Genomic DNA, 12,998 nt, shown 5'->3' with positions numbered 1-12,998 from the left:
TTCACTCCCTTCATTTAGACCACAGTAACTCTTTGTCCTCCCGGTTGTCACCTATACTCTGGGTGCATCGTAATTCCTTGTTTTCTTATGTTGATGTCTGTGGTAGATCATAAGCTTTGTGGAGAGTGACTTTGGCCATGAAACAATGTGCATTTAGCACTCTGCCTAAATCTGATGTTCGGTGGCTGCCCACTAATCGGTGCTGAATGCCTATTCACTTATTTGTTCTTAGATTCCCTACAGAGCCTATTTAAGACATTGAGACTGAGCACTCAGTGAAATTGTTGAGTTGATAACCTTGCCCCATTGCTTTCTGTCTCCTTTCTTTGGACTGGTATTCCTGAGAACTTGAGATTTATTTTTGATTCATCTCCCATGATCACAGAAGAAGCTGCATTCTAGTATCCTTTTCAGAAAGCACAGTGTAAGGAAAAAGTGAACATATTTATTCTTAAGAGAATCTGAGTGAGCAAAGGACTCGAATATGATTATTATCTCAAAAAGAACATCTCATAATATATAATTTGGGCCCCAGCTTCAGACATTTTTGGGGAAAACAGAGTTACTCTTTTGACCCCAAAATTCATTTATTTGAAATATTGTAGTGTAGAAAAAAAGAGAAAAAATTACTTCCAACCCTTGCCTTTTAGAGATTCAGACTGAAATATTTATGATATCTGGGATTTGTATCAAAACAATGCAGGGGTGGGTTTAGTGGGTGACAAAATAGAGTGGCCGCAGGTTGGTAATTCTGAATCTGCAGAACAGGTACACAACGTTTACTTATTCTATTCTGTTACTTTTGTATTTATTTAAAATTTTTCTGGTAATGATTTAGAATTATAGACACATTGCATAGGCTTTGAAATCATGCAGGCCCGGATTTAAGACTAGCTTTATTACTTGTTAGCTGTGTAAACTTGGACAAGTGGCTTAACTTCTCTGAATTTGCTTGACATCCTCCTACCTACCCCCACCCCGAAATAGAGATACTACTTTTCAGGGTTCTTAGGAGGATTCAAATATACACATACATACATTACATATATGCATATACATAACAGCAATGACTACATTCTGGCCTAACCAGTCCATGGAGACAAACCAAATCGGTCATATTTAAAGAAAAGACAAACCTTAATTCTGTTTCCCTACTTGCTGATGAATAGGAGGCCTTTCTTCTCCATGGGGTCCATCTCAACATTTCTAAGAGCCTCTAGGGGTGTATTTCAATATCTTCTAATGTTCTTCAGGCCTAACCAACTAGTGAGTCCCACGGCAGGACTTCAGCGCCTGAGAGACTTGTGGAAAGGAAGCTGGTTTCAGCACTCCCATCTCTGCAGGCCTTTTGTTTGTGACCCATGCACCCCACACGCTCTCCATGCTCACCTCTTTGGAGCTCTGTGCCTGACCACCTTAGCGATCTTTACTCCCTGGCTGGTGGAGAAAGGATTCTCCTTTCTTGTTTTAGTACTTCAGAGCAAGGTCCTACTATGGTGTTGGGGGGGCGGGCTACTTGCGACAGGATTGTTAAAATCACCCTCTCTGGGTCAAGGTACATACAGAGACAAGCCAGCGGGCTGGGAGGCACAGTGACCAGCAGAGACGGTCTCCCGCTGTCTCTAGTACCGTGGCTCCCATGAGTAGAGAGGCCTTGGCAGTCCATTTAGCCTGACTTCCTCAGCTCTTTCTCACTTGTGGCAGTTTCTCTCCAGGGCCCAGTTGTCTCTCCTTACAGTCTGTTTCCTTTTCCTTCATCACTTGCTCTCACCATGGAATCTAAACAACAACCAAAGTGCTAAACTGGGCCTGTGCCCAGGTACCTGCACGTGTTCTCAAATATTCCGAGAATTAAGGAGCTTCATGAAGATTCTATGACAACGAAACTAATTCTTCTCTTTACCTACTTTGATCTCGGATATGACCCCACCAAGATACTTTATGATGTATGCAAATTACCTGGTTCATAGTAAACCCTCAGAAAGCAGCTATAACTGTCGCCCAGAATCAGAATTATCAGCAGTGTGAAGCTCAGAAGATACCTTGTCCTGAGCAGTATGTAACGTGTAGAATTGTCAAATCACTGTCTTGTCTACCTAAAACTAATATAACATTGTATGTCAACCCGGGGCACCTGGGTGGCTCAGTCAGTTGAGTGTCTGACTTCAGCTCAGGTCATGATCTCACAGTCCATGGGTTTGAGCCCCACATCAGGCTCTGTGCTGACAGCTCAGAGCCTGGAACCTGCTTCAGATTCTGTGTCTCCCTCTCACTCTACCCCTGCCCCGCTCACTCTCTGTCTCTGTCTCTCTCAAAATAAAGACATAAAAGAATTAAAAAAAAAAAAACCATTGTATGTCAACAATATGTTCCCCTACCCCTGCCAAAAAAAGATGACAATACTTTGTCACAATCAGAGGATATGAAGATGAATTTCTCTGCTTTTTACTTTGGCTGTTAACAACATATGTCTTTGAGGTCTCCATGTTATTACATGTTTTTGTCTAAGATATACTGTCACTAGGAGGAGATGATTTATTTGACAAAGGACAGATTCAATTTTGAAATATCTCAGATTTTCTGGCCATTGTCCTGTTCTCTCAGGCGCTGTGTGGTGCAGCTTTAATAACCTTGGACTGATAACTGTACTATAAATGAACCTCAGAGTGGTGGGTGTGTCCTGTAGATCTGAGGGTGTGGTGTCCTTTTAGTAACAACAACAACAAAGAAAACTTGTGAGGAAATTTAGTTTTGTTTAGGTTACAGTAGTTGTGATCTTTTGGCATCTGATTTTACATTCTTTCTCTTTTTAGAACATTGAAACCAACACTGAGTCATGGATGGGTTTTTTTTTTAGTTTGAATGAAATAAGTCTATATAGACTCTCTTCAGGTTTTTTCTCAGAAAACCCTATTAATTTATTTGAATAGCACTGATCATCTAAAGTAGATCTAATAGTAAAAATTACATTGGTAACACAAATGTTTAGTGGAAGGGTCTCTGATCATAAAGTCTATAGATAAAGAAACATTTTATCTAAAAGAGCAAAAATAAAATAACCCTGGGAGATTAGGCCTGTTAATTCCTCTTGCTAATATCCTAAATATTGCTGGTAATAATATTATTCTTCGTATTTTTCCATCTAAATATTGAGATTATCCTGGAGTGTGTGCGTGCATGCCCGCATGCGTGGCCGGGGTTGGCTGACCCAGCCCGTGGGAGAATATGTCTCACTTTGTTCCGTGAGTACCTGGCCACCCCACCCTGCATTAGACACTCACTGTCAGAAGCAAATGGGCTGGACCACGGATTTTCATGTAAATGTTATGCAGGCTGCTATTTGAATGACTTGGACAGGAAGAACATTCTTCCTGCTCTATGCTGTCGACATGCGCTGGACTCATTGACTTGAGCCAGTCTTCTACATGTAAGTAAGTCTGTCATTTGAACTTTCATTTTCTTGCTTTTAGTCAGTTTCTTAACTTGCCTTGGGTCTAAAATATGTCCAGCACTTTATCTCTTTCGTGATCTGCCGAATACTTATAGCTATTTTGTGGGGGTTAGGCTTTCCTGTGGGTCTGGGATGCTGGCTTGGAAAGTGGTGACTTTTGAAGCTGGAAAAAGAAAAGGAGCACAATTGTAGAAAATTTCTGCTGAGTTGTCTCTCATCCCCACTGAATATGCACAGACACCCTGAGGACTTCTACTGCCAATTTCATTAACTGGAACTCTAAATTTGGGGGGGAAAAAAACTTTTACTAGTTATTCTTGTAAGAAGGGAAAAAATGTTTTTAGATCAAATTTATGAAAAGCTAGACTGAGACATGTTTGTTGTCTGTTGGGATGGTTTCTGATCAGTGAGCTAATGAATTGGAAATAATACCCAATTGCTTACCTTGCAAATGCTCCTGAACAATGTAGTGATTAAAATGTTTTATATATAAGGTATTAAAACAGAAGAAGGGCTTACACAGAGCATTACAGCAAATGAGACTCACTTGTAATATAATGGAGATAAACTGTATTTTTAATGTATTTTGAGTTTAAATATGGATATTTTTTAAAGTTTATAAAAATGATGTATTTCCTTTTTTCTCATATTGGAAGCCAGCTTAATTAAATGGAAGATTACTGCATTCTCTTTCATATCCCTTAAATTCAGATACAGGTAGCCACAACCATAGTAGGTTTAAGAAGAAGTCTTTTGGGGTGCCTAGGTGGCTCAGTCGGTTGAGCGTCCAACTTCGGCTCAGGTCACGATCTCACGGTTTGCGAGTTCTAGCCCCACATCGGGCTCTGTGCTGATCACTCAGAGCCTGGAGCCTGTCTTCAGATTCTGTGTCTCCCTCTCTCTCCAACCCTCCCCTGCTCTTGCTGTCTTTCTGTGTCTCTCAAAAATAAATAAAAAACATCGGAAAAAATTAAAAATAAGAAGTCTTTTTTCTGACAAAATTAACTTTTTAGTTAGTGCAATACAAATTTTATCTTCTTCTCCTCCTGCTGTAATACATATAAGAATAAGTGTTACTTCAAACCATAAATAATCAAATTTTTATATGTTATGGGGTTTTAAGTGGATCTGATTTTTAAATTATATTAAGGAACGAATCCTTGGTGACTTTTATGAAGTCAATTACATTCAAAATGTAATTCAGGGGCACCAGTCAGTTAAGTGTCTGATTTCAGCTCAGGTCATGATCTCACAGTTCCACTGGTGGGATTGAGCCTTGCAATGAGCTCTGCACTGACTCTGTAGAGCCTAATTGGAATTCTGTCTCTCCCTCTCTGTCTGCCCGTCCGCTGTACACGCTCTTGTTCGTTCTCTCTCTCTCTCTCTCTTTCTCTGTCTCTCTCTCTCTCTCTGTCTTTCTCTCTCTCTCTGTCTCAAAAATAAATAGACATTTTAAAAATGTAATTCAAATATTACCCCACTCTATTTTGTGCATATTACTTTCCTTGGTGGAATGCTGCCTATAATTTATGATGTGTTTTGGGTATTTCTCTTCCTGACTGGCCTATAAACTCCTGTGGCACAGGACTGTAGTTTTGTGTGTCTCCAGCCTCTGTCGCTGTTCCTGGGACAAAGTGGGCCTTTGATGAAAGCAGTTGTATTATATATCAAGCTGATGTCATGAGAGGCTTCAGGCACACATGGTCCGACCCAAAGGCATTTAAAGCAGGGACAAAATGAAATAGAGAAGATTGTCAGCATTGAATTATAAGGGGATTAGGTGTAAATTCTTGCTTTGCAAGTTTGTGCATATTTCTGAACTTTTGAGGTGAACATGGTAAACATTTATGTTTAATCATCTACTTGTTTAAAACACTAATTGGCAAGTCTGCGCCGCACCAACAGCCTGGGCCAGGGTATCTCATCCCCAGTGGGTGTGGAGGCTTACACCGCTATTCTGAATACTCCTGGGAAATTACTGTGTTCACTGGCTTTACTTTCTTTACCTGAAATAATATTTTCTTACTAACACCCACTTAATAAGGTTGTTGGGAGAATTAAATGAGATGATATATAAAAAGGCTTCTGTAAATTTTGAATGCATAACTACGTATTCAGCAAACTCTTACTAAACCCTTACCTTTCTGTGACAGTAGTCCCTATTGTCTGGGGTAGATTCTAAATACTGGGTGTGATATGCAATATCCCTCCATTGAAACCTGTTGTGTGGTGGCCATTAATAAGTTTCTCTAGAAATGTCTTCATCTTTGCATGGTCTGTGCAGGTTTTTGATATGTTCATATAGTTTCAGTTTTCAATATTAGATTTTATTTCCTATGTAAACCAAATAATAATGAAAATATACTTGTTAGAAAAACGTATTATTAAAGAGTAATCCACATTCCTACTTCATTATTTGAGAGCATGTGAACTAATCAGCCCTAATGTCCTAAAGTTCCTGCCCCCCCAAATTAGGAAATCCTGATCAAGATTAAGAAGTTCAAATAAGAATTTCAGACATTTGCCCTGGCAGGCTGGGGCCACAGTCTTGTTAAGCTCTTTTTGAGCACCAAGTAATAGGTGCTGACGTAAATGTAATCCCTCAGATCTTTGAGAATGGGATTAAGTTTAAAACGTATGATTTGTCTGGCTAGAAAATAGAAAACCTTTTTAAAATCACCAGGTCAAAAGTTTTAGGTTGAACAACATTTCCATAAATAGAAATATTGTGTTCTGCCCACAGAGAATGTTCTGTTTAAAGACAACTTGACTTAAGTTCATGAAATAAACTCTATCTGCCCTTTAAGTTTAGAATTTGTTTTGCCCAAGAATTGATCAGGTAGTCTTTAAATATTGGACATGCAAGTATATTTAAATTGGATTTTTTTTGCAAGTGCAGCTTTGAGGAAATATGTATATCAACCTACCCTATACCATCCTGTTCCATATCCTCTCTAAGAGAGGAAAGTAAATATGAGTTCGTTTAAAACTCTATGAAAATGTTTGCTTAAAACAACCTCTCTGGAATGGAAAATGTCAAATTGTTGAATTTGTTTTTCCTCCTTTTTTTTTTTTTGTCTTTAGGAAAATGGTGTTGAACGCTTGTATCCTGAGAGCCTGTCCAGGTTTGCCTGTTTGTATGTGTGAATTCAAATGCATATTTTGTTAATTTTTAAGGAATTCTTTGTGCTTCACACAAAGTATTTTCTCTACTTGTTTGACAGGGAATATTCCACACTATCATCTCCTGGACACACGTCATCCACAGAGAGTACTGTGACTTCAAGTGGTGAGTGAACTTGGAGAAGATATAAAAATAGAGTGTTAGTTTTTTAACTAAAAGCTTGATTTCTGTGACCCGCTGAGGTGAGTGCAAATGAAAAGAACATAGGCAAATAATTTCTTTTTGCATAGTGTTCATTTGGTGAGTTTCTTCCTGTTGATAGATTCTGGGTCAGAAATTTTGAACATGGCTTCTGGTGACCTTGTCTGTAAATCACTCTGTGAGAAAAAGGAGGATACAAGATCAGCTTCGGCTATGATAAAGATCACAGGTAAGCTATTGGAACTGAGGTATTCAAATAGAGTTTCCATTCTAAAACCTGTGAGCCACTGGAGTAACTATCCTTATAGTTCAGTAATATTTTATTTAAAATCAAAACGAAGATACACTCTGAGGAAAAGAAATCCAAGAGGTGTCATTTTTCCCTATTCTGTAGCTAGAGCAAAAATTATAAAATATTTTAATAGGGCTTAAATATTTCCTAATGGCAAAGATTGACTGGATACAGCTGGGACTCAGCGTGGATGCAGACTCACCTGCTTAGGAAATTCTCAGGATCCTAATTAGAAGCTATTTGGTTAAAGGGAGGGGCCAATTTGTGATGGTCCGGTCAGGAGGCAAAAGAATTAACTATATAACATGTTAGATTCTTTTTTCCTACTTGAGTCTGAAAACGAAGTGGTGATTCTCAAACACTCCCAGTGAACCATTACTACAGTTAACACTCATGGGAAGCCCATAGGCTCCCATTCGCACCAAAACATATCAGCCAAAGAAAATTCATTCTGTTGTTTGAACTGCACAGTTAAGTTGAGATATAGATGCTAAACTAAAGGAGTTATAAAATTATAGAAGTGGAATCTATACCTTATTTAAACTGAAGGATATCTTCAGATATCTCATACCAAATAAGAGAAATTTTATTTATTTTTATTTTTTTATTTGAAAACATTTTTTTAGTGTTTTTTTTTTTTTTTGAGGGAGACAGAGACAGAGCCAGAGATCAAGACATGGAATCCGAAGCAGGCTCCAGGCTCTGAGTTGTCAGCACATAGCCTGATGTGGGGCTCAAACCTGGAGCTGTGGGATTATGACCTGAGCCAAAGTTGGATGCCCAAGTAACTGAGCCACCCAGGTGCCACTACCACCCCCGAATAAGAGAAATTTTAATTAGAACTAACCAGGGTACCATTTTTCACTAGTCATGTAGACAAAGATGCCAAAATTTTATTATACTATGTTGGTTAGGCTGTGGGGAAAAAGGAAATCTCATACATTTCTGCAGGGAATGTAAATCATTGTAATTAATATAGAGGGGGATTTGCTGGTATCTATCAAAATGTTAAATGCACATATCCTCTGATAAAACAATTTGGTTTCTGGGAATTTATTCTATAGATCTAAGTATGCACATGACTTGCAGAATTTTCTTTACTGCAGTGTTTTCTATAATAACAAAATATTGGAAACAACTATCAAAAGAAACCTAGTTAATATATATTGACATCTCCATGTACTGGAATAATAATGTGCATCCACAAACGTATATAAGGAGGCTTTCTCAGAAGAATGTCAAAGAACTATTGTCTCTAAAAAAAAAAAAAAAAAACCAAATACAAAACATTATGTATTGCATGTAAAATTTTGTGGGGGAAAAAAGAAAGATAAAAAGTTTTTATATTTGCAGAGACAAAAATTAAATAACATTGTCTACGCGGATGGAAAGTAGGTTTCTGGCAGGCATGGATGGGAGGGAGAATTTTCACCATAAAACATTTACAGTTTTAGATTTATGGCCCATATGAATCTATTCTCTGTCTTAAAAGTTAGTGAAAACATTGGAAGGCTGGGTGGTTCAGTCAGTTGAAACCCCAGTTTCGGCTCAGGTCATGATCTCAAAGTTCCTGAGTTTGAGCCCTGCCCTGGGCTGGCTGCTCCCAGCGCGTAGCCTGCTTCAGATCTCCTGCCACCACCCCCGCCCCCCGCCCTGCTTGTACTCTCTCTCTCTCTCAAAACTAAAATAGGGATGAGCACTGGGTGTTACACATAGGGAATGAATCAGTGGATTCTACTCCTGAAATCATTATTGCACTATATACTAACTTGGATGTAAATAAATAAATAGATCATTAAAAATGTTTAAAAAGCAATAATAAAAATGAAATAAAAGTTAACAAAAACTTAAAATTTCATTGGGAAAAGATTTTTTTCACTTTGTTCTTATTTCCATATAATTTAAAAAAATATAACACATACTTCATTCCTTTTTTAAAAAAGAAACAGCCTATTTATAGCTGCTGACCTTTGTGCCTGCACTAAACTAAATTCATGACAATGGATCTTATAAAGAGGAAAATCATTATCAAGTACATTTCAGTACAAATAGAGTACACAAAAATAAAGGGAAATTATAAAAAAATGGCATAAATTAATACGGCCTTCATTTCTTCGTTTGATGACTTTCTTTTTTAGAAAGATACCACATTTTGGAAGAATATCATACTTGGTTATCAGCCTTACATATGTAATTTTTAAAAACCTGTTTGTCAAGCTATAAGAAAGCTTCTAAATTACTGATTGTTCATCCTTCCTTTATCCAGTTTCTAAGTAAGTAGACTAGTAACGTGTTTGATTAAAAAAAAAAAAACAGCAGCCTTAGACAAGATTTTAAAAACTTCTCTAAAGGTCATTTATACAGATACTAATTTCTATTAAGAAGTCTAATGGGGCTGGCTTCGTTGGGAACCTGAACTGCTCTAGTCCTGATTTTGAATCAAGGGACACTTTTAAAGCTTTTTGGTGTATCGTTTGTCTCACGTGGTAAGATCTTTGCCACATGCTAGTCTGCTCCCGTTGCCGCCCTCACTATTTCTTCCCCTTTTGCCACTGCTCAGGCAGCTGTTCAGTGTGGTCCCTTTCCCTTTCTCTCACAGGCAAAAGTCCAGCTGCTGACAGTATTTCACTCCAAGGCCCTGTGAGTGAGGACGAAACCACATTAACTCTGGTAAGGAAATATACGTGTGCTAACAATAAAAGTAATGATATAGTATGATGGTAGAACTGTCCCTTTAAATTTGTAAAATAGTCTTAAGGGCACTGATTTTATCCTTTCAAAATATTAAGTTAATAGAATTTAATCACATTAATGTTTTATTGATGAAGAAGTTGGTGCCCAAGAGTCCTTGTGACTTGTTCAAGGTCACACAATAGAGTTAGAGCTACAGGACGTCCTTACTCCACATTATCTTTTCGTTCATTCACTCATTTATTCATCAAACGTCTGCTGGAAACAAGCTAAATATCTATCTATAGAGGACATTTTAAGTTAAAAAATGCATTAATAAATAAGGTTAAGTAAAAGAATAATATTTACCTTAAACATATGTTCTAATTAAGAGAACATGTTCTAATTAAAGGAAGAAACCTACAGTTACTCAGTAACATACAATTGTGTAGTGTGGACAGTGATATAAAAGAAAAATGCTTGGGGTAGGAGGCCAGACAGTGTCATGGAGGATGGACTTTGTGAATGGTATTGAATGCTATCCAGGCACCTGAAAAACTGCTATACAATATTATTCAAATGTTTACAAAAAAAAAAAAAAGAGCTAAGTTCCTTTCCTTAAAGAGAAAGTTCATTACCACTGGTATGAATTTGTAATTATTGGAGAGTAACTTGTAGAATATGGATCCAATCCCATGTTTCCTCAAGGGTCTTATTTATTTATCCCTCTCTGAATTGTATATACACCTCTATACAGGAGTGTGTGTGTGTATTGTTTTCCCTTCAGTGTATGAACATTGTTTTAGTTAGTCCCATTTGGTTTTAATAAACAGAGACTTAATAAAGCTAACTCAGATAGATACATTTGAGGCAATAGTGTAGATAAAAATTTTATAGTATTCTAGTCTGAAGGGAATGGAAAGATTGGATATGTGATTTGGAACCATCCTTTGTAGGGTAAAGTTTATATAGAGTGTAGTGTTGGCTAGCAAACATGCCAAAAGTGGTTTCCTCTTATAAAATAATAGAGGAATATTTGAGTCCTCAAATCTTTCATGGTCATCTTCTGAGAAAAAGGTTTTTTTTCATCTCAAGACAAGATAGTAAACTGAAAAATATGAGAGTTAGAAAATGTGGTAATGGAGAGAGGGTGCTGGTTAGGATGCCATTAATCATTCAGGCAAGAGATAAAGATAGTATGAATTTGGTGTGGATGGATAAAAGGAGACTAATTTGGGAGAGATTTAAGGGACAGAATTTATAGTACATGGTGACTGATAACCAGGGTGCAGGTAGGGGGTGCATGGGATAATGTAGATACTTAGGCTTATGGCTTAGCCTACAGAATGAATAGGATTTCATGAGAAGACGGAGACATTAAGAAAGGTAGAGTTTAGGGGGTAAAATAAGATTAGTTCAAGGCAAGTTTCAAGTTGATGTGACACATCATATATATATATCATATACATATTTATGTATGTGTATATATATGCGCCTGTATACCTATGTGTGTGTGTATATATATGTGTATATATATTTTTTGTGTGTATATATGTGTGTGTGTGTGTGTATATGTGCATGTGTGTGTATGTATATACACCCCAACACACACCATGGCACATATATACAAATGGTATTGAATGCTATCCAGGCATATATACACATACGTGCGCCTGTATACCTATATTCATCAACTAATTCCTAGGAATTTTAGGAGTAGACACACATTTGTGAGTTATCAACAAAAACCCCAAGTACGTGGATAAGGTTTCCCAAGGAGACTGGCAGGCAGGAGCACACAGAGAAGAATAATGGACTCTTGATGATTCTATTACCTAAGAAAAGAAGGCAATGGCAGAAGAAACCCAGAAGGTGCTGCTGTAGCAAAGGGAGGACATTAGGAGATGAAAACCAAGGAAAGAAAAATCGTCAGGGAGGAGGAGATTATAGATCACTTTAGATGCTACAATGAGGTCAGTAAGATAAAGACTGAAAATTTTCCATTGAATTTGGCAATGGAGAGTTCACTGGTAAATGGGAAGGGCGGCTTTCTTGGAGTGTTGGGTGGAGGGACAGAGAGGAGTTGTAAAACTGGAAATTGCAACTCTGGACAATTCTTCCCAGAAGAAGCATGGCCATAAAGGATGGGAGAGGAAGAGGATGCCACAGAGGGAAGAGATCAAGATGTTGAGGGAGGATTCAGAAAACTGAACAATATTTAAATGTTGATAAGAATGATCCAGTGCTTTACCTTTATTACTGCATTTGTTACATTTTGTCAAAGTCCTAGCTTTAATTCTCTAAAAATTACATGACACAGTATCAGAGGCTCTACCAAGGAAATTCGCCTTAGACTTTTTATGGAAAATTTCTGAGAAGTTTGAATAATTATCACCATAAAAATGATTTTATACCTACTGCTTTCCCAGTAGACTTTCCCATTAGACTCTCCCTCTTATTAGAGTAATTCTTTTTGTATAGATACGTTCGTAGGATAGCTGGTCTGTGACCTGAACATGTATTTATATGGAGTAAAAGCCTAACATAACACAATCCTAGTTGCTATTTTTGTCACCAGTTCCCCAGCGGCCCATCTAGAAAGCTACACGTGGTAGTCCCAGATCACCCCTGCCTCTTCGTCCACCCAGTCCTACCTCCCCATCGAGCTCCAGCAGCCTCCTCATCTCCAGAGACTTTCCATGCTTCTCAAGCCACGGTGTCCCTTACCTGTCTTTGTAGAGCACTTATTTATTCGCATCTCATTTATTTGGCAATTAATCCTACCTTGCCTTGTGGTAGCTTGTATCACTATTCATACATTTCTCTTTTGTACCTCAACTAGATTGGAAAATCCCTTAGAGCTAGACCTGTTTTCTTCCCAAACCCTAGTTCAGTTCTTTAAATACCACAGTGTTTTTGATAGAGTAGGGTTAGGACAGGACAGGAAGTTGGGAAATGATTGGTAATGAAGGATTTCCACTCTATGTACAGCAATAAAATCTCTTTATGATTTTAGGAAGCTAAAGAGGAACCACAAACAATAGATGGGCATAGAAAAGAATGTGCTGCAGGAGGTAAGGAATGTTCTCTCCCAATCCCCCGTGTGAACTTTAGTTCCTTGCTTAAATTTTAATGGGTGAAATCTTTCAGGGTAAAGATGTGCCTATAATTCTGCATCTCTAGATAAAAATCAGCCAATAATACTGATTCTTGCTTCAATTTCTATCATTTTTGTAAAGCCACCTATGCGTTACATTACA

At 37.8% G+C, this 12,998-nt stretch overlaps 1 protein-coding gene across 1 annotated transcript in view; it reads left to right on the top strand.

The window, feature by feature from the left end:
* LRMP (lymphoid restricted membrane protein) overlaps window positions 1-12,998 on the top strand; it is a 71,042-nt gene that overhangs the window by 34,588 nt on the left and 23,456 nt on the right. The window contains exons 10-14 of the mRNA XM_029953646.1: window positions 6,536-6,576; window positions 6,676-6,740; window positions 6,898-7,005; window positions 9,668-9,738; window positions 12,755-12,812. Of these exons, the coding sequence (XP_029809506.1) occupies window positions 6,536-6,576; window positions 6,676-6,740; window positions 6,898-7,005; window positions 9,668-9,738; window positions 12,755-12,812 (343 nt within the window). The remainder of the gene's footprint in view (window positions 1-6,535; window positions 6,577-6,675; window positions 6,741-6,897; window positions 7,006-9,667; window positions 9,739-12,754; window positions 12,813-12,998) is intronic.

The sequence above is a fragment of the Suricata suricatta genome, chromosome 10, assembly GCF_006229205.1.
Source record: "Suricata suricatta isolate VVHF042 chromosome 10, meerkat_22Aug2017_6uvM2_HiC, whole genome shotgun sequence".
In the NCBI taxonomy this organism is placed as follows: domain Eukaryota; kingdom Metazoa; phylum Chordata; class Mammalia; order Carnivora; family Herpestidae; genus Suricata; species Suricata suricatta.
Note: the sequence above shows the minus strand (reverse complement) of the source record. Positions and strands in the feature narration are given on the sequence as shown.